We start from the raw sequence: 27116 nt of genomic DNA, 5'->3' as shown, positions 1-27116 counted from the left end.
GCTTTTGGGGGCTCATACATTTTTTATCCTTTAGTTTTTGAACTATGTGGTTTTGAAAGTTTTGTTCAGGAAATTTTGATTTCCTGAACAAAACTTTCAAAACCACATTTGACATATTCTGAGTTTAGAAGCATCTTCCCCATAGACAGTATGAGTATTTTCTACTGTTTGAATAAAATGATATTCTTTATGAAACTTAAAAAGCATGCATAATATGCCTGATGTGCACTTTATCTGCAGACATTTTAACTTGATTTTATTCAAAAATGTAATGTAAAATAGTTTAAAATAAGCTTCAAAACATAGCATACAATTTTACATCAGGAATAATGTGTTAAATTTCACAACTTATAATTACATCACATATTTATGTTAAGTAAAATCTTTTGAAATGATTGTCTTTCTGGTGTTTACATGAATAATTCTATTAATAAGACATAATTATATCATATCTATAAGAATTTTCTAGATCTGTCACTGGAAAAACTTTTTTCACATCAAAACAGACTTGTTAATTTATGAAAACTTTCAATCTTCTTGATTGAGGTGTCAGAATCATATATTATTAACTGTGATTGATAATGTATGCTTAAAACATATTTTAAACAAAGATCAGCTTACAGATACATTAAAGTGTCAACAGACATGTAAACAACATCACAAGAATAACTGAATAGGTCCGTCAGCACATCTGTCTTTTGTGTCTGCTTGACACAGACAAAATACCCTATCACATTTTATCACATCAATAAAACTTTTAGAGGTGATAAAGAGTAAAATAATTTTAGAACTTTTTTTGTTGTAGGAAAATTGTTTCAAATTATATGCAGTGGCCCATAATCTCACTATCAAAGTCAGAGAGTTTTTTTTAGCACAATCTTCATATGACAGATAGAAAATTCTGTAAAGAATTCTGTCTAATAAAATTTTTATTAGCATACAGCAGAATAAAACAACAGCTACTTCAATTAATTAGATAATATAGCTTCATCAAAAAAAAAAAAAAAATGTTTATGATATAATATAGAATAACACAAAAAGTATATTGATTTGAAGTTCTGATGAAAAATTAAATATTTAAGTGACATTAAACATTCAACTATATTATCTACAAAAACATTAAATAGAATTATTTCTATTCTATTTTTATATACAGTAGATTTCAGTAAATTGAAAATCCTATATTCAAATATAAAACATTTTGTTCAAAAAACAAAAATAAGTAATCAAAAAAATGAAAACAGTAAATATCAAAAATGTTGAAACTTTAAAGAATTAATTGAAATTGCATTTAAATAATATGATAAATTAAACTTGATTTGAACATAAATTTATACATTAAATTATAATTTGATTAACTTAAATATTATAATTTAATTTATACATTCAACATAAATTATATTTTTATTTAATTTTGACTACTAATATGAAGATTTTAAAACTGTTAAATTAACTAAATTCTTTAAACAAAAAATGTTTTCAAGCTTCTCATCACTTAAATAAATGATTAGTCTTTTAAGTCTGTCAAATTAAGCAACACAAAGTCAATATATGACAGCGTACAATTAAAAAAATACTGTATTGTTCTATTTAAAAAAATTCTGTTTCAAATTTTAAAAAGTTACTTTCAAGATTTCAACTTTTTAATATAATCTTAAAAAAAAATAAAATATAACAGAGTGAAAAGACTTGAAAAACTTTCCACTTCATAACTTTTATGTTTTAATTAAAGAAATAACAAGTTTTAATAACTCAAATACTTAACTCGTTAATTGGAATCAACTCAAAAATAATTTGTATGACTTACAGATGTCATTTTAAAAGATTTAAAATGCTGTTTTTCTATTTTACTTCACTTAAATGTAATTATAAATAAATAAATAAATAAAATATTGAGAGTAAACCACCTAAACTTTATGTGTGGAGGATGCAAATACTAGTAGATTCAATAAGTATGTGACAGACCCACCGGTCACATACTTGTTGAATGACAAAAATTTTTTTCTCTCATTGCTTCATAAAACAAATGAAGCAAATATGAAAAAAAAAAAAAATGTATTTTAGCAATAAACTCATTTAAATGAAAGATGTGCTTATATAGTAAAGAAATGATGGATTGTAATGGTCAAACCATCAACAGAATGTTAAAATTCTTCCAAGAACTATTTACAAAATGTTTCATAAAAATTTATTTTACAGTTGTTTTCTAAATCAAAAGTTATTTAAATAGTTAAGTTATTTAACAAAATTTTATGCAAGGATCATTTTAATTAATATAATCAAATTTATACACTACAGAGTTTAAAAAAGTGAAGCAAATAAACCATAATTGTAATGTCTTTAATTTCAATTTTGTTAGCAAAAAATGGAAGTAATACTGTTGTATGTAAACAAAATGAAACATTCTACAGTGAAGCTATGGTTAACATATAATTATTTTTAATAATCTAAATTCACTTTACAGTAATTAAAATTGAAAGAGATACAGCTTACTAAGTTGAGAACTATCATAAATTTATCAGCTTTCAATATACAAATTAAAAAGGAACATTTAATAATATCAATAAAAGTAAAGGTTGAAAATATAAAAAATGAGTAGGAGATAAGTAAAAATATGCATGTATGTGTCTTTGGTGGTTTTGGGAAAAATTTTAGATAAGTAAATATATTTGTGGTGCACAAAAAATTTTTCACATTTTTATAGATGCTCTTAGTGACTTTAGACAAAAGAAAAAGTGTTTGATGAGTTCATAATTACAGTTTAAAATCAGCATATAATCTACTCAATCTATAATTGAGGCAAGACCTATGTTTAAAAAGACCTGGGAAGTACACTGAATATTCCTAGTACTTTGTGGAATTTTCCACTTATGGCATGTCATATTGGCACTCAAAAAACTTTCAATTTTAGATATTTTTGATTTTTAAAATTTTCAATGAAGGATTTTCAAACTGCATGTTGTATATTATCTTTACTACTGAGTATAATAACAAGTCAAAATTTGTATATAAAGTGTCTACTTGATAGCTTTTCCTTACGTACACATTGTATGTACAATACAAAATATAATGAAAAAATGTTTATCCTGTTTTTGCAAGAGAACATCAGAACAGTTAAGAAGGGCATGGAAGAAATAAAAAGCTGCAACTGAAGAGAATCATGAGTGAATGGAAACATGAGTGAATGTTTACCGATGGGGGTACTTACAATAGAAAAACTTGTTTTAGACAATTTATATACAAATCTGGACTTGCTATTATATTCAATATTAAAGTAAATATACAATTGTGCCACTGAATTAGATTCACTGCTTGTAATATCCCATTTTTCCCACTTTAAAAATACTGACACAGACTGTTTTCTTGCATTGGATGATATCTTTGTTTTCAGCTGTTAAATAATGTTTTACATTAGCTTTCATAAATGATTTTTTCTGCTTAGATATCAAAATTCATACTTAACTTCCAATAATCTCATAAAAATAATAAAATAAGCATGGTATGTAATTTCAAGCAACAACACCATGATGGCAACTGAGGTTACATCACAATTTAATGACCAAAGTATGATGTATTCCCTGGTATGCGCATTCATGCTAGCCATTCATTCCAACCTCATCATTTTGAATATCAGATATGAGAATGCATTGCACTCATCCTCAACTTAGTAAGAAATGAGAAAAGTGTAAGATGTTAAAGTGTGGGTAAGTGATATTTATGAATTCCATCCTAAGTCTTCATTTTTGAGGGTATTTTTGACTTAATTTCATTTTTAAGAATAGTTTACTTAATTTAATAGTGCTTTCATTACAGACTTCAATATAAAACCATATATTTAGAAAGAGTAATTGCAATATTTTTAATTTATTTTTGTAACAATAAATAAATTAAAAACAATTATTATAATAATTAGCTGTAAAAAATAAAGCTATTCAGTATATACTAAGTTAGAAAACAAAGCATACATTTAAATTAAAGAAAGTTAAAAAAAATCTTTAAAATGAAGAATTATAATTACAACAGAAAATGAAATAACAACTAAAGTTTAAAATATAAAATGATACTATGTTTATAACATTAGATATTTTTAAAAGATCTGTTTTATTATTTTAAAATTATTTTTAATACATTTAAGAGATTTACTTAATCTCATATACAAAAAAACGTGATTAAACTTCATAAACTGAAAAATTTAAATATCATATGTTTAAGTGATATCATAATTAATGGGTTGAGTCATAAATAATGTTGTTTTTATAGTTTTTTCCATGCTATAGCATAAAACTTATATGTAGCTCAAGTAATAATTTTTTAATTGCTTAGTGATTTCAATAATGATTTTCAAACTGTTTTTGATTATTTTTTTTAAAATGTTAAATTATTAGTGTCAATCAAAATGAGCTTCTCAGAATAATATTTAAGGCATTTGTTATGTGAATTTAAAAAAACAACATGGCAATTACAGCAGCAAACAATATATGCAGCATGTATGGCAGTGAAGCCTTAGACAGAAAAAAAATGCCAGTGCTAGTTCAAAAAATTTAAGGATGGGACTTCAGTCTCTCAACCTGGATGACCTTCTGGCTTAGAAAATGCTGAAATTGTTGCAGTAGTGGAAGCTTACCCAAAACTATATAGATGAAAAATTCCAGAAAAAATTGAAGTGTCCCAATCAACAGCAGTTAGGCAGTTGCATCATCTAAGAAAGGTAAACAAGTATGAGATATGGATTCCATTTGACTTCAGTGAATAGAATCATCTGGATCAATTATCCATATGTCAGCTTCTTAATAAACAACAGCAAACCCCATTTTTGGACAGAATAACAACAAGGATGAGAAATGGTATTATATGCTAATGTCATTCATAAACAACAATGATTATCCAGAAGCACATTGGAATGTGTTTTAAATCTACATCTGCTGATTTTTATATGGTACCAAAATATTTTTAGACTGATGAAAAATGTCATATCTAATGAAAGACAATGTATATTATATGCATGCATATTAAATAATGTTTTTATGTAAATAAGATCCATCAAAACTTATAAAAAATCAACATTACTTATGACTCAACCCAATAATTAAAATTTTTTAAAAATAATTTTTTAATAATTGTTGAATATTATAAGTAGATAAAAAGCATTTAATGAGGAAACCACTGATTCCAAAAATTATTTTAAGTAATTAATAAAACAGTTGACTGCAATCAATAGCAATTAATGTAAAAATTTATTGTAGAACTAAAAGAAAAACATGACACATTAACACATTCATAATTCACTTATTTTAAATCTTTCATGTATTAAACAATATCACTGAAAAAATTTGTTATTTAATGTTTTTATGTTTACATGTCCTTTATACATACAGAAATAACAACAATGGAATAAAAACAATCCAAACACAAAATGTACTGTTTAGATAATTTTTCCCTAAAGATACAGAGAGTATAATTTAATACAGTTTACCTAAAAATCTCAATCAAAATTAAACTAAAAAAAAAAAAATGTAAAATAAATAAATTATTATTAAAATATGAAATTAAGATCTTTATGCAATCACAAAAAACTTTTCAGAAACTGGTACAGATATCAATATACAGCAAGCATAGAAACCATAAAATACTTCCAGTAACACTTTATATAATACATAATTTGAAACACCTGTTCATTCTATAAATCAAATGTCAGTTTGTATAGACTAAGGCTTGAAGCAGGCATATTAAGAATACCAAAAACATTTGTATATCAAATGAAAGTATTGCTGGAAAGATTTTATGGTTTCTTCTCGCCATATAAATTATGTAATCAATACCAATCAGAAAATTAAATGCACTTCATGCCAAATGTTGATCTAGTGTAACGTTATAAAATAACATACTCTGTCTTGCAGCATTAAAACCAGCATTCAAAGTTGCAAGTACTTTTGATAATTTAAAACTAACCACTTCAGGCTGATTCAATTAGACTCAAATTGAAAAAGATTTTTCATATTTAAATAAAATTGGAACATAATAAACAACATTTATTAAAAATCTTCCAGCTGCACTACACCCATGAAATGTGAGAAATTTGAAATTTGATAATAAAGATTATAAATTATTAAAAATAAAAGTTAATAAATGTTATGTTAATAATAAAAATAGAATGCTTCTTTATATCAACTGATGCTCTATGATTTTAGTCAATTATACAACGTGATCCATAGTTTAGGAATGTTGAGGGTGGGTTATATTAATTAAACTAATATTTGTATAAAATTTAAAATATTAAATAACTTTCAATCCAAGCAAACATTAGCAAAGACAATAACTTAGTACAATGGTATACACATGAAGCATGCTCTTATGTATTGTCCTCACTAATACATATTTTAAGATACCTCTAAGGTTGCCAACTTTCAGAGTAACAAATTCTAAACACACTGTCAAAAAACACCAAGAGGCCATTCATAAATCATGGTGACAAAAATGAAACAAATTTATCCTCTCCCTAGGGACATTTATGGACAATAAAAAGACCCCCTAAAAACCTTGTGGACATGCTTTCAATCCCATCTAATTATTAATTATTATTGAAAAACTTGCAATAAATCAAAAGAAATTATGAAAGTCCTACATAACAATAACACACATAACAAAAATTAAAAAAAAACAAAAAATTAATATAACTAGAATCTTTTAATATTTTTCCAAACAGTTAGAAGTGGAACAGTACCATCATTAATGCTACTAAATATACAAATTTCTGGAAAAAATAAAAATAAAAGTTAAATTGATAATAATATTAAGTTTTAATGTCCACATGGATAAGTACTTCCTCCCCCATCATGGACAAGTGTAGACAAGTATAAAAACTCTACCCCCCCTCTCTCATCTCATTGTCCACAAGGTTTATGAATGGCCTCCAACTTGAAAATAGTGAGGAGCAAGAGAAAACCTCCCTTTCTAAAGTCAGATGGCTGATGCAATTAAAGTTTCATTCTTTTGCTCTAAGGAACTTTGAACTAAATCCAAGTGAACAACTTCAGGAATACTTCATGGATGGTCCACCATGTCTCTCACCACTTTAGTCACCCTCTATGCTCCACCCTGCCAAACTCACAATGGGTATGCTTAAAACAGGCCTTTTCAGTGCTCACAGGACACAAACAAACAAAGCTAAACAAGTAAAACAGCAAAGCTGTATTTGGGACAAAACTATGTTTCGGAGACTAACTACTAAGTGGAATCACTTTGATGCTCAAGGTGGGTCTGTGATGTTCTCATTCTCCAATCTTCTTTGGTATTGCTGGTTTTTAGTGCAATCTTTCAAACTTCGCCGGCCTTGGCAACGACCACAAGGTCATCCACAATGCATTTTTGGTGAAATTAACCTATCCAATTTCAAAATTTCTCTCTGTTGCGTGTCGCTCTAGGTTGAATTTTTGCTGATGCCCAACGAAAATTTCCCATTTTTGAAAAAATAACTGTGGCTATTGTATCGTCCAAAATTATTATATTAGTTTGCACAAACAATATATATATCAATATATTAATAAATGTAAAAGAAAACAAATCATATTTCAGAAGTTAGTTTTAATATAAAATCATATATAAAATATAAACAATAATAAAAATATTAATAAACTAATGTTTATTAATGTTTTTATTATTGTTTATATTTTATATTTTACATGGAATGTTCCAACGGTCTTTAAAATTTGAAATATCTTGCGCATATACATTTGAACCTGCACGCGATAACATTCCAAAAGTAAAAATTGCTTGAAGATGACCTGTGGAACAGGTGGAAAATGTTTGCAATATTAAATTAATAATTTCTCAAAGGTATAAGGTGTCTAAGGAGTAATATTGTAATTACTGAATTATGGGAGTCTGTTCACTTGCAGTGCCAGACCATACATGTGACAATAATTCTCCTCTACCAGTAAAAAATGTGAAAGGACGAAGATTGACTCCAAATATATTCCAGCTGTCAAAATTCAATTTCACAATATTTGCATTTCAAATTTTCCAATGAGCAACGCATGTGCAAATCTCACACTACTGCCTGTTTGTAGAGATTGTCGCCATTTTGTATTTTATTTTGACTCGGTTCTCGGCCCCGACTACCTACAAGTCTGTTTTTTTTATGCGTGCATGATTTGGACACCTAATACTCTGTGTCAAACTTCAACTCCTGACATGTACTCCTCTATACTTCTAAGCTGGTAACACAACAGGCAGTACAATTTTATAAACAAGACATAGTCTTGTCACAAATCCAGCAATTAATTGGCTTAACTTTCCTGGCTAAACTTTAGAATTGTGTGCACGGCATCTGTTATGAGATTTTATTTTAAAAGCTTTTTATATTATTGATAACTATAAAATGGGAGAGAGCTTAATTGTGAGGACAGAGATGTGTTTTATAAAAATTGCAAATGCTAATAACAAGTAAAATCTTTATTAAGTCTGACCCCACTCATGATATGACAAGTGACACCCCTCTTTCTTCCCACTACATTGACCTTTAACCACCATAATTTACTAGCATCAATCTCCCTAATATACGAACCTCTCAGCAAAATTTCAAAATTTTTGACAAAAGGAACAAAGGTTATTGAGCTTCAAAATGGGTAAACAAAATTGTACCATATGCACACTAACATCCATACTCAGAAAAAATCCACAAATTTCTTGATGTTTCAAGGTCCCAAGTTCAAAAATGTAAAAATCTTGGGGAGTCATTTTTCAACTGATCATCACAGTTTCTCTCTGTTATATATAACAACTGGTAAAGTAAAAATAAAATAAAAAATATAGTAGGAACAAAAATAATTCAGATTATAATTAGGGGTGCCAACTTTTAACAAAAAAGGGATGAGCTGAAACAAAAACATACAACTTCTCACCTCAGTCATTTTTCAAAACATTTCCAAACAGTTTGTTTCCTGAACAATTTTTAAAAGTAACTAAAATTCCAAACAGTTGACAATGATAAATGCTTCATGTATATTAAGATCGGCATAACACATCCAATGCATAACCATTTCAAATGTTCTTTCAAATAATATGCATAACTTGCAGATTATCTGCCCAAAATTAGGGGAATAGAAGACATGTTTCTTTTTTTTTGATTTAATATTCATTTAATTCAGTAACATCTTTAACTCAGGAAGTTAAATAATTACTGTATTAAATATATTAAAACAATAAGTTCTGCTGAAACACTATGTATAATATACTTCCTGTTAAATAAATTAATTAAATATATTTATATGTTAATTTACTGTTGTTATAATAACTGCAAAAAATAAAAAAACTCAATTATACAATTAAAAGAATTCTTACTAAAAAGAAATTTATCTATTTCATTTCTCATACTGATAGACTTTCAGTGCATCAACAATACATTCTCTTTTCATTTAGGATGATTATGATTTGAATTTTTTAAAAACATAATGATATCCAATTCAATGGATAGAGTAATATGCAATAGTAATAACAAGGAAGTAGTTTAATAAATATAAAAAAACAGAAACTCACCAGCACTTGATTCACTGGCACTCGGCTGAAAAAATTTAACACATTATTTCTTAGTTTATAAACAAACTTAAAGTAAATAATCTTAATTAATCTATTATTGGTATGAAAAGTATTAATTATCATAAATTATTTAACAAATTAATTTAAAATTGGAACCAAATAAGTTTTCTCAATCTGAATGGCATTCTTTTAAAATTAAAGAATTATAAAAAATTTGATTTGATAATACAGAAACATTTTTCATTCATATAAAATTCACCTGGTGAAATAACTGTGGAAAATGCAGTATAATTCAAATAGCTTTACAAATTTATTTTTACTTCACAGAAGTTACATAGAAGTTTTCTGGAAATCTATAATGAAACAAGCAATTATTTATTGTGACATCATTACAATGCTGGGCTGCAATTTTTAATCACAGTTTTTAAATAAATTTAATTTAAAATATATGCTTTCCACCTCAAATTAGTAGTGTCTTGCTCCTATAAATCATACTTTTCCTGTTAGCAACAAAGTCATGCCAGTCATCTATCTAATTTCTTTCAGGAGAAAATTTTAGAACAAATAACCTGACTTCCAATTTGTATCAGAAGTTTGTATATTTGTATATATCTGGGTCTTCTGCTCTTAACCTTTTCATATCTGGTCTCGGCTTTCATCTATCTAACTCAGTTCTTGAGATTAAGGAAGAACAGATAGATAGATGACAGTGGGAGTTTATAGGTTTACAATTTTTTCAAATTGCAGCCCAACTATTAGGAAGTGATATTAGATTTAATTTATTTATAAATTGCTTTATAATTTTATTATATAAATTTTTAATGTTAATTCATTGATAAATTATTTTGCTTAATTGGCTCAATTTTATATGTTTCCTTATGTAAATTAAATTATATAAATAAACTTTGAATTTTACACAATATTGAGTCAATTAAATAAAGTTACATTTTGTAATAACATGTTTAGACCAGAAGCAAGATATAGATTTATTTTAAACTTAAAAAGTAAATAGACTGAGAATAAAGTGTCTCTTTCAAAAAGTTATTTACACAAATGAAAAGACTGTAGAATAAAATATAACAAAAAAATAAAGAACAAATACTAAAGAAACTAAAAACTGAAACACTAAAAACATTCAGAATATGTAAGTAACAAATACTCATTTCAATTATAATCACTTATAACTTCATTTTATTTTGCTTGCCATTTTCTGTCTAAAATAATCTGTGTATGCATGAAGCAAAAAACATTCATAAGTATCATATGATAATTAAAAAATGCCAAAATGTTTTGTTCCAAAACAAAAATTGCTAAAGAAGTGAGCACATATTTTACTATAATGAATTATCACTGTAGTAAACATTTATCATAAGACCATTAATGCTTACAGAAATCTTTACCAGTATTATAAATTACTTTAAAATATATTACGCAATATAACAATCTCTAGTTTAACTAACTTATACTAATAAAACCTGAGTGCACTTTGTTTGATAAAATTAGTAATCCTCACAAAATTTAATCATTCTTTTGTTCAGGAAGTTCTGTTTTTACCTATTGTAATTTTATGTAGATAACCTCAAGGGTTTTTGTGCTTGAAAGTTGATTTGACAACAGGTTCAGATTGTATTCCAATATAAACTCATAATTACAAACTCATGAGAAGCTTTCTTATTGTCTGAAGTCACCAGAGCTTCCTTAAAAAAATCCTTTACATGTCAAAAGACACCAGTCATCACAATTTTTCCAAAACCACAAAGACAGTTGCACATGGTATTGCTTTTAGTTCTTGCCCATTCATTTTCTGAACATCATTCTACACTTTAATTATTATTATTATTATTATTATTATTACTTTGTTATGTTTAGTGGGTTATACTCGGTTGACACCGGTGGCTGTGTACTGTGCCAGACCAGAGTCAAGGCATAGCAACCAAAACAAAACTAAAATTAAATAAGTGTGTCAGTGTCAGTATTCAGGAATTTCCTAACAATGTGGCATGTATTCAATACAGTGGCCTTCTGAAGTGTGATGTATGTATTTCTATTCAATTGTAATGTTCCCAGGCTTTTGTGTAGTGCGTGTGGTATCACACTTGTAGAGGAGAGAACAACAGTTCAATAAGGCATCTTCCACAGATGCCTTATTGAACTGCATATTGCATATTGCCTCCACAGATGCCTTATTTCCTAGGTGAGTTCTGTGTATTCGCTAATTTTTTCAGTGCATGTGTTTTGTACATTGTGAGTGTTTGGAACAGATGTCTATAATGTATGTGATTTTATTGTGTTTGTCAATGAGTGTGATATCTGGTCTGTTGTGGTAAATTGTTTTATCTGTGATTATGGCTCTGTCATAGTACATTTTGTGCATGTTGTTTTCCAATACTGTCTGTGGAATGTATTTGTAGTATGGTTCATGGATGTCTACTAAATTGTGTTTCTTTGCAAGTTCTTAATGTATTATATTTGCTACTTGATTATATCTACGTAAATAATCTGTCTGTGCCAAGAGCTCGCAACCAGAAGTGATGTGTTGTATAGTTTCTGGCATGATATGACATTTTCTGCATGTGTCATTTGTGAGTGTTGTATGTGTTTTCTGTAGTTTTTAGTATTTATGGCCACTTATTATTATTATTATTATTATTATTAAACACTCCTACATGAACTGATATTCTGAAAGCTGATAAATTTCCAGTTAATTCCTCCCTCTGTACATAATGCTAGCATTTCAGAAAAGTATATTAGAACTCCAATTAGCCAAACTACCATAATGTTGAAACATTCCTTTCTCTCTCCCACTGAGGTCACACTAAAATTCTCTTGTCATGCAACTGCATGATCAATGACTCCTATTTGCTATGACAGATCCAAATGATCAGTATGATTCTACTCACACACTGATGAATAAATAAATATGGTACGTTTACAATACTGTACCCTGTAATTTCATTCTTTACATGTTAACTCACTTATCCAAATTTTCAATTATTTGAATCATCTGCAGAATGAATCAATTCAGATAGTCAGAATTCTACTCTGTTTAAAAACTGATTGTCGAGTTTATATGTCAACACCATGCTTTTTTTATATTCGTACAAAGTGAATTATTTTGATAACAAAAAGAAATAAATATATATATATTTAAAATGACTTCCTAGCTTAACTGTGCAATGTTTCTCCTTGTTTACACACAATAGTATTACGTTCTACCATTTTGCTTCATTTGCTTCACTTTTAAACTCTGTAGTGTGCAAACCTTTATTACATTAATAAAAATGAACATTCATTTAAAATATTATTAAATAACTTTCAAGTAAGAAGACAGTAGTAAAATAAATCTAACAGCCAAGAAATCAACTTTCCAACTACAGTAGAGTATCGTTTATCTGAAAGCCAATCAACCAAAACGTTGGTTAACTGAAAGCTTTCCAGTCAGACAGTGTCATGCTGAATCGAACATTTTTGATACTAGATTAACTTCTAAAGTATAATTTTTTATATTTTTCAATATATTTATTTTGTTTGTACAAAATAAATAAATAATTTTTAACGATACAATAGCCATGATTATTATTATAAAAATTTTCATTAGGCTTAAAAGCAACGAAAATTCAATGCAAAGCGACACTCAATGGAGAAAAATTTCAACATGGGATAGATTAATATATTTTTTCGCACATAATCAGTTATCCGAACAACCCCAGTCCCCAATTGATTCAGATAAACGACGCTCTACTGTAGTGTCATATTCTGGAATAAAAATATTTTCTTCCAGAATATTCTAAATTATTTATTAAATATTAATTTAATTATATTTATTAAATTTAATAACAGATAGCACCTAACACCTACTTTTAGTACAAAATTATTTAGAATTTAATTAAAAGTAATAGCTGTAAAGTAGCTCAATTTAATCCAGTAGTCATTTGGCATGTACAGTACCAGTAATGTTGAAACATTCCCATATTTAGATCTTAAACAGAAACTTAAACTTGCTGTTTATATGTGGTACAATCCAAAAGTTCGGGGAATGCAGTAATCTACAACAACAAAAGCATGCATTTGAATTAAGATATGAAAGAGAGGTTGTTTTACAGTTTATACATACCCAGTTTTCATTAGCAGTACACAAGACTGATGTTTGGAGCCACAGGATGCCAGTGCATTATTTGCAACAACGAGAAGCAGATTATACTGAGAGAAAATTACAGGAATTAATAGAATAGCCATTGTTGCCAGTACCGCATGAACTTTGAGGCCAGTGCTTTTACTATGTATGAAATCGCTTCATATGACCTTTACAATAATTCCTGAATTTCACTTCACTGTTTTTGTAAAACCAACAACATAAAACCTTTCAATAAAATAAAAAAACCATTCAATCATCCAGCAAAAATTCTTTAATATTAAGAACGTTTTCAAATGCATTAAGCATCCATCATCAGTTACTTTCTTTAAATCAAATGCGAAATTCAAACAAACTGCGAATTGGTACTCCATAATCGGGAAAATAGTATCCTCCCTTTATTACAACATGATATCTTATTATACGCAAGATACGTGGACGATATCTTTATTTTGTGGAAAGATAATCGCAACACCAAGCATTTTATAGATCTAATAAATCCGTAACCATTATGGAGCAGCAGAGTGGTAGCAGCGTTAATTTTTTGGATCTAACTATAACTTGCATAGGAGGGGAAATTTGAACCAATATTTATCATAAACCTACATCTCTCCCCATCATTATCCCTAAGAATTCGCCAGATCTGGAGCATATCAAAATGGCGATATTTCGCTCTTGGATAAGGAGAGCACGCACGCACTGTACAGACATTTGTGATACATTTAAGGAGCTACAATATATCCAAAGAACAGCATTACAACATGGCTACAGAGGAGAAAAAATAGATGTTCTCATCAAGAAAGATCATAATCCTGTGCTTGGAAAGAATGGAAACCACCAAAAAGAAAAAGTGGTCCTCAATTACATACCCTTTCTTAAGCCATTTGTTAAGAGGATTTCCAAAAGTAGGAATTTGCAAATCATTTATTGATGCAATCCCACTATATACAAGCTATTAAGAAATGACAAGAAAAATTATGAACGTAACTCCTTAACAGGAATATACTCAATACGGCTACGAGACCATAGGTTCAACTCTAACATGGTATATATAGGGGTTTCATTGAGGAATTTGATAAAGACAATCAATGAACATAAGCAGTCAGTGAACAAAATGGTTGATAGTACAGTCCTTGCTAATTATGCCAAGCAACAGGGCATCACTGTCTTTCGGAACCAAGCCTCCATCATCAATGCTACAAAACACGCGATAAAGTTTTTGGGAAAATTGGAAATCCACAGGGCGCAGAAGAGTGCACATTGCATCAATTATAGGATGCCGATGGACTTTCCACTGCTTGGAAGTCCTTTTGTGACGTGTTGGCCTAATTCTATATAAAAGGCATAATTACACTTAGGATATTCCTGGATGAATTATTTTATTTGTTTAAGCATATCGTTAATTTTTGTATTTATTGCTTTTATTAGTTGCTTGTTAATTTTTATTGTTATTTTTATTGTATAACCGTTTATTTAAAATTTAGTTTACATAATGTTTGTTTGAATTTCGCATTCGATTTAAAGAAAGTAACTGATGATGGACGCTTAATGCGTTTGAAAACATTCTTAATATTAAAGAATTTGTGCTGGATGATTGATTGGTTTTTTATTTTATTGATTTTGTAGTCTCCAGTAAGCAAGTATACATTTATTTATAAAACCTTTCTTTTCCTGATTTGCATCTCTTCCACATTCTCAATAATGATGCTTTTTCATAAATAAACAGAACATTTCTTGATGGAGTGAATAAACTTTTGGGTCAATGAGAAAGTACTATTCTGTTCACATATTGGTATATAGACTATAAAGAGTAATTATGGAATATGAAACAATTCTTATTTGTTAGACTTGGCTTCTCATATATTTTCTTCTTTCTTGACAATAATTAAAACTGTTTTTTATTTATCAAACTAAACCTGTCACAAATTTTACAAGTAACATTAGCAGCACTATGTAGTTCAAATTGACCAAGTCCAAAATGCATATCACGCACAGTCATTGTCAAAAACGAAACATTTCTGACACTTTAATAAGTGATATAATTTGATTTATTTAAAACTAAAATAGCTCTCATATCTTCAAAAGTTCAGGTTTATCACAAATATTTTTTAGATAGTTTCATTTTCAAGTATGATTCATTTAATCTCAGTGAGAATAGCTAAATGTGCACTTTAAGCCTTTCAAAAGATCAAAACATTAGTACAACTGTATAAATCTTACAGTTTTTTTAATATCAAATATACAAATATTGAATTGTATCAAAAATTTGTCTTCTTTTTTTAATCAAATTTAATTTAATCATAATATTTAGTATAACTATGAAGTCCTACAAATCTTTAAATTCATTTATTTTTCTACATATATATTTTAATATTAAAATATTCTTAAGGCAGCTTTCTTCTTGTAATGTAGTAATGATATAAATAAAAATTTTAATTAAATTAAAATTTAATTTAAATTTTTACTTAACTTAAAAAATTCATTTCTTATCAGAGATGGAAATCTAGCTTCCTTGATTTTAATGAAACTTCCTCTTCCTGTAACTTCTCCTACAGCTTAATTATATGTCAAAATTAACTTCATTACTTCTTCAATATCACATGTTCATACAATACAAATGCTAAAATATGTGGCTTAAAAAATAATAAGATAGTTAAACTGACATTGAAGAAACTTTTACTAGCTTACAGTATCATATTCACAATCATCATCTATTCTTTTCCAAAGAAATAACTAAGAAAATATGATTTATGATTTGATAATAAATACTCAATATTTAAATTCAATACAAACCTAAAAGAATGATTAGGTTTACCATGTCAAAATATTTCCCAATTAAAGAGATAACCACTGTTCCCAAAATGTTGAAAATCCTTGCAATGACATTATAATAAAAATTGTTTAATGTCAATAGACAGTGTGATTATCTCATTCTTTAATTGGTCTATACAAACCTTTACATATACTAAGAATATCTCATCTCCTCTTTGTAAAAATCTTTAGTATATCTCTGCAATTGTACTTAATAATTGTATGCTAATAAAAGCTTTAATATACAAGGCTTATAATAAGTGTTGCCATAAGTTCAAAACCAGAAATCAGGACAATAACAGAGGTAACATTGTGGTAAAATTTGATGAATATCCAGCATTAGATAGGCAGTAACTACACTGGGAAATTAGTGAATAATACTAATTAAACTTTATTGAATTATCAATTATTGAACATTTTTTATTATCTGTTAAATCAATCATATTTGTTTAACTCACATATTTCAACCAAGTTTTTGTTAGAAAACTCAGCGGTCCCCATTATGGACCTGCTTGAACCCATGATGGACATGATTAAAAATAAAGATTCTCCTAGTGCCCAGAGTAGAGACAAAAAAAAAAGTTAGACTGTGGCTAGACATAACCATTCATCCACTGACAATGATTGCAAAAAATCATTGATAATTTTGAAGGCATTACACAGCACTATACAAGGAACAGAACATAACATGTGTGTTACACTTACTAAATGCATATACATATGAGGACATGTTGTGTACACATACTTAATTTGTTTTAATACAAACTGGAATATTTCCAAATAAAAATGACAAATTGAAACATTCCAGGAAAAATTTTCTGATTGGGACAGTGTTCCAAATTGGAATGTATGGAATTTTAGCAAAATCTACTGATTTTGCTAAAAATAGATAACTGGAAAAAATACTAAAAAGAATAGAATTTCAAATACAAATACTACATAATCCATATTAAAAAGTATTTCAAATACAAATATAAATATTGATATTTGTATTTGAAATACTACTTCCAAATACAAAATATTAAATGCTTTTAGTGTAAAAATATTTGAAAATACTTCACATATTTTGAAATTATTTTGAATGCATAAAAGTATTTGTAATGCTAAAATGTATTCTCAGAAATAAAAAAGATAACATTAGTAGGCTATCAAAGACAAGAATATGTGGTAAAGCTTACAAAAAACAATGAAAGTTATCATTATATAACCAGATTTACAAATAAAAGAATAAAAGAGTACTTTAATTCACTGATTTCAAGTAATGATACCAATTTCATGGTGCTTAAGCAATATGCATGGCAAACAAAAGTAAAAGTGAATTGAAAAAAATCAGTTTTACTACAAGAATGTAGGAAAAGATCTCTCATTCACATATTAGAATATATATACTGTATATGCCAAACAACTACTGTACTAAATCAAGCTAATTCTCTGAGATTATTTTTAATTAATTTCTAAATAATTTGTTACTAGAGGCAGATGTTACATACCATCTCTTATTAAATTTAATAATTATAATTAAATTAATTTTTATAATTAACAGACAAATTGAAACACAATAAACTTACTAAGAAAATAAAAATAAAAACACAGTAAAAGAGCACTCAGTAATATTATGATAACTTGTAAATGTAGATTGACGCATTGTTTTCCTAAAGTTAATTTATGTAAAAATATTCAAAAATTTGCTGTGTACATCAAACCATTTGTCAAATAGTTTAAGAATACAAAGTAAAATGTATATTTTAAAATTTAAAAAATCAGTAGCAAATTTTAGAATGTTTTAATAATTTGAAATGAATATTTTGTAAGAACTTTATAAAACAAATTGTTCTAATGTTAATCTGTACTAAAGAGAAGGTTGTAAAGTATTGTATGATTGCAACTGAAGATGGCTAAATAACAGCTGAAAATGTATTTTTTTTTTTTTTTCCCCCATTAGAAATAAAGTTTTGGTCTCTTTTTAAAAAGAAATTGTCTAAATGTAGAAACAAATTACCATATATTCCCAAAGTATTTGAAAAAGAAAAAAAATACCTTTACTTGAAGTAGCTGTAATATATAAATATTTTTACACTATTCAATTCTATTTTAAGCTAATAAATTTTTATATTAATAAAGCTAATGTTAAATTGATTGAGAAAAAAATTTATTTGACAGATTAAATAATTCTCATGACTTCACATTTAATTAGTAATTAGCAGTATTATTATTGCCTGATATAATCCAGCAATTGTTTGGCATTAATTTACAAATAGGTTAATAGATGTTTGTATTTGTATAAATGACTCGCATTTTTATCTTAGTTATAAATGAAATTATGCATATTTATCTTAGTTATCATGAAATATAAATTTAAAAAGCTAATTATGAAATGTCACTAAAATTTCTATAAAAATTGTATACAAAATTTATACATGTATACCTAGAGTTACGTCATTTCGAGTTACGTCGTTTGTCAAAAAAGTATATGGAAAAATAAAAATCAAGTTTAAGTCATTTTATTCGACTTTACATCCGTCCATCACAAATACTGAAGTCGTAATATCACTAGAAAAGCATTAAAAGCACATAAAATCATATTAAAATATGTACATTTACAGTAAATGTTAATATAATCATCATAAATCCTAGAGAATGAAACATGAAAACATCTGTGTTTCTGTGTTGTTGTCTTATTTAAGAATCTTTAAGTGCTCATTATTGGCATTTTCCACCATAGTTTCGACTTATGTCGTAACTACACAAGTAAATTTGACTTACGTCGTTTTTCAACTTACGTCACCTCTCCTGGAACCAATTACCGACGTAAGGCGAGGTATACCTGTATAAACAACATCGCTAGACCAGATATATTATAAGCTAAACACCAACCAAATGCTGAAATTCTATCAGGCTAGATAGAATTTCGGCATATATGGCTATTTAGTAATTAATTTGAAATTCTATCAGGCTAGATATGGCTATTTAGTAATTAGCCATATCTAGCCAGATAGAATTTCAGCATTTGGTTGGTGTTTAGCTTACAAAATTTATTTCAACTCTGTTTTAAAAAATATAATATTTATTTATCTTTATCAATTAAATTATTTTACCTGTAGAGATATATATATCTGTTAATGTTATTTGAAAATAATTTGATGTTTTAAAAACCACATATGGGATACACTGACAGTAGCATAACCAGGGAGGGAGTCAGAGCGGCCAGATGGCCGAGCGGTCAAGGTTAGCAGCCTGCCGCCCTGGGGGACCCGGGATCGAATCCGGACAAGTTGAAAAAATCCCCAGGAATTTTTCGGGGGGTGGACCGTCAGGATATGTCAGTCCCCGTCCCTCACCACCCGGCCGCCCCATTGTGGGCCTGGCCGAACCCATAATGGGCTTGCTATAAGAGGCCCTCTTAGTGCCCACTGGGCAGAAAGAGTTACAAAAAAAAAAAAAAAAGGAGGGAGTAAGAGGGTCTGAGTCCCTTACCTTTGTAAGTAAATGAAGAAAATAATCAAATAAACACAGGAAAAAAAACTTTGAATGTATCAAATGCACTTATACATATGTGTATACAATATCTAAGAGTTTACTCTGTTAATGGCTACATCAATAGTAGTACAGGGACAAAAGTAGATTTGCATGTTCTAATTTGGACTTCTTCCTAATGGTTCTAGTTAGGCTATTGCACACTGATGTGCTTGACTGCAATGCCTTATCTTCAATCTCCATATTATTCAGCTTTTCTCCTGTCTGGCTTGGCTGTCCAAATCAAATAAGGAAAAAGCTGGATAATCATGAGTCTACTATATTTTTAAAGTAAGAAAGACAGATTTTTTCACAATAAAAATACTGAAATGAATCAAAATATTCAAATATTTATATTATAAGCCCAAGTATAGTTAAAAGATGGATTTATTTTTAGACTAGAATTAAGCTGAATTTTGCAATTTTAATTATTAATAAAATTACAAAATTTGGCTTAAAGTAGGGAGGCACTACCTTGCACTAAGATTATTAATTAGAAATTAATTCTGACTTTAATTAATAATTTAAAAATTTCTAGAATAAACTGAATTAAAATTGAAAATTAATTTGTAGTTATAATTATTAATAAAAACAATGTGGGTGTGTCACATGTATGACTAAAACTCATCAAAAAAATTTATGCTTTATAAATAGGTTTAATATGACAAACTAGTTCCATTATGACAAAAAATGAATATACAGTGGAACCTTGCTTAACGAGCATAATTCGTTCCAGTCTTACTCATAATGTATAACACTCATTAAGCAAAACAATTTTCCCCATAGAAATTAATGTAAAATACAATAATGCATTCCACGCCGAAAAATGCTCAAATGTTTTATGTATAACGTTTATTTTAAAAAAAATTGTACTGTACAATATACACTGTAAGGAGCATGAGTCGTCATCATCTTTTCTTCTAGAGTGGAATGGACCATCCTGGAATGAGAATTTGATTTGCAGAGAAACCAAAAAAAAAAAAAAAAAAAAAAAAGAAAAAAAAAATCACAGCTAATATGTTTGATACTAATGATGTTTGATATTGCTTGTACTCCAAACAATATGCCAAATTCCTGGGTTATGTGTAAATGCTATAATTAAATATTAGAAATTAATTAATTTGACTAGAGGTAGGCAGTTATGTTTCCATCCTGTATTAAATTTAATAATTATAAATAGTTAATTTTTAATTCAGACATTTCTAAAATTTAATTTAGAATCGGTCATTAAATTTAATGACCCAAGAATTTGGCATATCGTTTGGCATGTTTATTATATAATGGGACTATGATTGTTGATATTTATAATATGTGTGAACACAAGTTTGGAAAAATATGTGATCACAAACGACACTAAGATGCTAGCAGAACGAGTGCTAAACACAGACTGATAGAGCATGCTGCATGCACACAATTTGAGACTTCCCCTCTCCTCATGGCTCATTAAGCAAGGCATTTTTTTAACAATTTGTTTTGCTCGTTATGCGAAATACTCATTGTGCGAGGTGCTCGTTAAGCGAGGTTCCACTGTATTCATTATTCATTGTATGCAACTGCTAGAGCCAGATCTTTTACTCTTAAACTGATAAATTTGTAACAATTGCCATTATAATATTTAAATTTCAGTAAAACATTAAAATATAGTAAAACATTTTTATATGGTTAGTTTTTGAAAAAACTTTTTACATTTTATCACAAAATGACAGTTTTACTCCTATCTTTAGGCCAAATTCTGTAATTTGATTAATTAATAATTGGCTTAACTTCAGTCTAAAAATAATCTGGCTTTTAGATATGTTTGTCTATTAAAAATTGGTTATGATGCATATTACACATAATTAAGGCAATAATGTATTCAAAATAAATTTGATCATATGTATGCAGAATTTAAGATTCTGTACAAATAAATAAATATTTTGTAACTGCTATATATCTTTTTCATTAGCAATTCCCTAAATAGCATCTTCTTCAAAAACTGGCAAGGAATATTTGTGAACAGATTTTCATAAATAATAAATAAAAAACTTTTCAGTATCTGTGGAGTACTAAGCAAATGATTTTGCATTGTGAAAAATGTTATTAACAATCACACAACTTTCAAATTCTTAAACTTGTGTGCACACTTCATTATTGCAGTGGGTTCTCAAATTGTGTTTGAAATATGCAATTTTAAAATAATGCAACAGAAAAATCAATATAGAGCATTCAAAATATGCTCACTATTCAGTATTATATGTGCAGTATAGTTAATTCATTAGCCATTAATGGTAATGAATTAACATCATAATATTCACACAGACAATTTGAAAATTCATTGAATAAATAACTTCAAGAATAATTAAATTCTTCAACTATTCTATGGGACTTTAACATACTCAATCTTCTTTACACACCGGAAATTCATACAAAAAATACACTTATGTAAAAACCAGATAACCGGAGTGGTTAGTATTAGGGTCGCAAACGTTTTCGTAGCCCCCGACTTTAACATAATATCCATGCAATCACTGACAATCTAACACAAAACTTAACACTAACTTTAACAACACTAACTTAACAAAACTTTCCTTAACACTAGAAATTCTGACTAACATAAGCTATCTTTAGATCTTCAACTATTCTAATAGCATATGAGAACACAGGACTTAATGAACATCAAATAAATAACTACTGAGATGGATCCATGGATATGGGTAATCAAGAGCGAGAAGTAAAATGTCACTCCATGTATTAATAAGATTAGTATTGGAGGCACTATCCATGTCTACAACATTAGATAGATTAAACATACTGCATCAGAAGGGCACAGTTTGTTGAAACACAATGTTTTTGTTTGGTTTTTGAAAAAGAAGCAATGCATTTGAATTATTCATTATCAATGTAGATGGTAAAGTTTAAATGTTTAAAGAATTTTCAATTGTTCCAACAGCTTTAATTCAGTGAAAGTTTGTAAAGATGGGAGCTAAAGTTTCCAAAAAAACTTTAAAAGAAAAATGTTTTGATTTCCAAAAATCCAACTTATGAGCAATCATTGATTGACTATACTGACTATATTTAATCTTTTCCAAAATAAAGGAAAAGTTTTCAGAATATATTTAGAATTTGTATCAATAACAATCTAAACTTAATTTCCAAACTTATGAAATTCATGTTATATACTACATAAATTTGCATATTGATTTAGAAGAAAACATTTACTGATTTTCAGATATACCCTTCTGCTATGTAATGTAAGCACATTTTTCAGCATTTAATCAAGAAAGAAATGCAAATTTCTCATTCCTTATTTGGATTTCGCCAATTGTCCTAGCATCAAAGTTAATTTACCATATTTACTCGAATATAAGATGATATCACATATAGGACAAGGTGTGACTTTAAAGATCAAAATAAAGAAAATTAGATTTATTAATACAATTCTAATTTTATTTTGTTTAATCACAAGTAAAATATCAAATAAATTTACATTTTAAACTTTAAGGAAAAATCTTGTAAAATCGACAACATAATTTATTCATGTAAAGCTGGACAATCGGGAACCTTTTTTGCCAATTCTTAACAGTCGAATCCACTCTCCGTTGATTACACTTATAAGTTTCTCCAAACTCTGATTTCTGAATAATCATCTGTTTTTATGTGGGAATTGATTTAAACTTATATTAGGCTCTCATGTCATTTTGGAATTTTAATTTGGAATTCGATTCAAAAGCTTTGCTTTTCCTATTGTTATTCATCTTTACTCCTGACAATACACAAAAACAATTCAAATGACCCAAATAAAATACTTATGTTTTTAAATTCAGGAGGGTTAGCATCTGTATAAAATGTGAATACACAGTTTACAAAAATTATTTGCAAAAACACAAAGAATCTTTTGCTCACGTGTATAGGACAACCTAGGAATTTGAAGTTGTGATAAATGAGTAAAAACCTTGTCTTATATGTGAGTAAATATGGTATTTATGATCTCCCAAAATCTATTCTATGACATGTTTTTTTGAAAGAAAGTATACCCCAAAGAGTAGACAAGTAATCTACTCTAACTTCCTGCTATGTTTGCTACTTACGACTGGTAAATTACACTGGTATTATTAAAATTTTGTTCAAAAATTTTTAGATATAACCCATCATTGAGAAACTATATCAATAATAATAATAATAATAGAATAATCAATATATCAAAAATGAGCCAATAGCATAGGTATTTGTGACAAAATTATTCTTATGCAAAGTCTTAAAAGATATAATTGTTCCAAAATTGTTATTACTTTCTGATACAATACTGTCTTCTTTATTATAATTGATATTTACAATTCTACCAAAAATTGGATATCTACTATCACATTCAGAGTATCTATCTAATAACTTTTCCAAACTCTTTCAAAACCATTCAAGACTTTCTGAAAAATAAGTTCTTTACAATAATTTTAATTTTTCTCAAAATTCAGTTTGCTTTGATCTCACACATCGAAAAGCATTAACTACTATTTTTTCTACAAATAAAACTGTTGATTTCAGCTTTATGTTAATGCTTTTAAGCAGAATTCTAGCCAGCATTTCACAATGGCAAAGAAGTAGAAAAAATATATAATTTTTATTTTAAATCATTATATTAAAAAAAAAATCAAAAAATATCTCATTTATAAAGATAAAATGTTAAAAACTATACAAAGTAAAAAAAATGGCAGGTGTGGCATTTCCAGTGTTAACCAACTTTAAGTTATAAGTCAGAATTCTTATTTTGATTCACAGCAATATTTCTATTTACAAACCAAAAGCTTTAAACTTACAATAGTTGAAATGAGATGATGATTAAACATTTGGCTTTAAATTCTTATCTTTTCATCTATTCAAACTGCCTGTTTGTTTCCAACTATTCAGTTATTCAATCTTCCCAATTTGTATCTTGCATTCTTTATCTTTTCTCATTTTCAAGAACCTTCCATGAGCTAATTGCTTTTCACAGAAACCTTTGTTCTACGATCTTAATTTTAAATTAGCTTAGCTAAAATTTCATTTTATCCATGTTATGTATTAAGAGTATTTATTAGTATGTTGCATCCCATCATTCATACTCATGGAGTGTTAGTAGGACAAAGTCATGTGCAGACAACAATTACCATTAGTTTAAATGGCAAAATTTTGTTCATATTATGCAAAATTTAAAATATGCATGACTTACTTAGAATGCAATCCTCATTTAATTTGAGAGCCCACTGAAATTCTTATTGTTTGAAGTTCTTCAGTTTAGCACCAAATTGGATTTAGTGCCAATTTAAGAAGTGAACAAATGTTGGCATTAAATCAAGGTTTAACTGTAAATAAATAAATAGATCAATGATATAAATTAATTAAACATAATAGTAAATCACTGGACAAAAAAAATAAAACATTTCATATAATGAATTAACTTTGAAGGTAAAAAGGAATGAATATTAGTGAAATTTTAAACATACATTTTAAACAATATTACACAAAGCAGCTTATATTTTTGAACACTGAATTGCCAATAACATTTCTGTAGCATTCATTACAAACAAAAACATTTATGAGTTAGATATTATTATTATGAACAAATTTATAGAAATACTTATATATATAAAAAGTTTAATTTATATAGAAAAAATGCTTTATAATAATGACTGAATTTGTCACATAGTGCTATGTATATTTTGTATATTTTCAAGCATTATTGGCTTGAGTGACAGAAAATACTAAACAAATGAAAAAAGTAAAGTTCTTTACTTATATTTATTATAATATCTACTTAAATTTTGCAAAAATCACAGTAAAATTTGCCAAAAAATACATAAAATAAAATAAACACTATAAAAAAATATAATTTATATATTTTTACTCTAAAATAGACTTAAAATCATCAAAAAGAAATGCTAATAGTAAAATAATGGCTGATACACATCTTCAATTGATGAAATCTCATGATTCAATTTATGAGCTTTATGATGACTTTTGTTTTCTGCTAGACTTATTACACCATTATCATTTAGAAATGATGGTGTAATAAGTCTGGCGGAAATAAAAGCCATCATAGAGCTCATAAATTAAATACAAGACTATAGACAAGAAGCACATTACAGAAATCTCATGAGTTTTGTGCATTTTCAGAAATAATTTTCTATTAAACTAAGTAAGTCATGAATATCTAGTCCCATTGAAAAACAGCATAAAGAAATGAAAGATACACTATTTCCATATATTACAAAATAATTAAGACGTAAATTTATAAAATTATGATAGCAGATAGGATACGCAACAAAATGGTAATATATAGGGAAACTCACTACAAGGCCAGTATTGAGGTACCCACCTGCAATCTGTAAATCTAACTCATCTCCAGTTTTCTAAGAGCTGATGTCTTTTCAATTTGACCAAATTATTGCATCTATTCTATCTGAATATTCTATTCTATAAATCTGAATATGTCTTATTCTGGATCAAGATGGCATTACTCAAGCCTGTTCTTCAACTGATTCTAGATTTGATTGTTATTCAATCTAAGTAAAACTGAGAAGAAAAATAATAGGCTATATGATTGAAAAAAATCAAAACTGAATGAAGGAGTTTTGACCTTCATTCATCTATGACTTCCCTTCTCAATTTTACTCAAATTAAAATGGATAAATTGGAACATGCTGGAAAAAACTGAGTGTATGTTTTTCTAGTTAGTTAAAAATATAAATACAGTTGAAGATGGCTTGAATTTTGAATCTTATAAACCTTTTGAAGGCATCTAGAAGCCAGCACCCATCAACAATGAAAGCCTTGAAGGCCATGCAATATTAGCTCAAATCACTAGGGATCTAAAAGAACTTATGAGAAATAAAAGGTAATATAGTTCCAGCAAAAGTAAAAAGGGCAAATGCAAAGTTAGATTATTATTAGAAAATATTAAAAGAAAATTAAAATTTATATACCACTCTGGATCAAGATGGCTTAAGATTCAAATATAAATATCAAACCAAATATATTATGTTGTTTAAAATAAAACAATTTTTTACAAATAAACATTTGTTCCAATAACATTCCATTGTGTAACTGTTCTGATGCACCTGAAGAACTCAGGAGTTAGAAAATGTTTGTGCAGTGTTCGTTTTTATATTATAAG

The 27116-nt window shown here is 27.7% G+C and overlaps 1 protein-coding gene across 5 annotated transcripts in view; it reads right to left on the bottom strand.

Annotated features, from left to right (window-relative positions):
- The window catches only part of LOC136982695 (mesoderm induction early response protein 1), a 109387-nt gene that overhangs the window by 74060 nt on the left and 8211 nt on the right, over positions 1 to 27116 (bottom strand). For 3 of the 5 annotated variants that reach the window (XM_067279272.1, XM_067279267.1, XM_067279269.1), the window contains exon 2: positions 9535 to 9559. In XM_067279272.1, the coding sequence (XP_067135373.1) occupies positions 9535 to 9559 (25 nt within the window). Of the gene's footprint in view, positions 1 to 9534; positions 9560 to 25172; positions 25358 to 27116 lie in introns of those variants that run through there. The other 2 variants (XM_067279268.1, XM_067279270.1) reach the window with 2 other exon arrangements.

The sequence above is a fragment of the Centruroides vittatus genome, unplaced genomic scaffold (genome assembly GCF_030686945.1).
Source record: "Centruroides vittatus isolate TY-2023 unplaced genomic scaffold, ASM3068694v2 contig_862, whole genome shotgun sequence".
Classification (NCBI taxonomy): Eukaryota; Metazoa; Arthropoda; class Arachnida; order Scorpiones; family Buthidae; genus Centruroides; species Centruroides vittatus.
The sequence above is the reverse complement of the archived record's forward strand: the minus strand, read 5'-3'. Positions and strand labels throughout refer to the sequence as shown.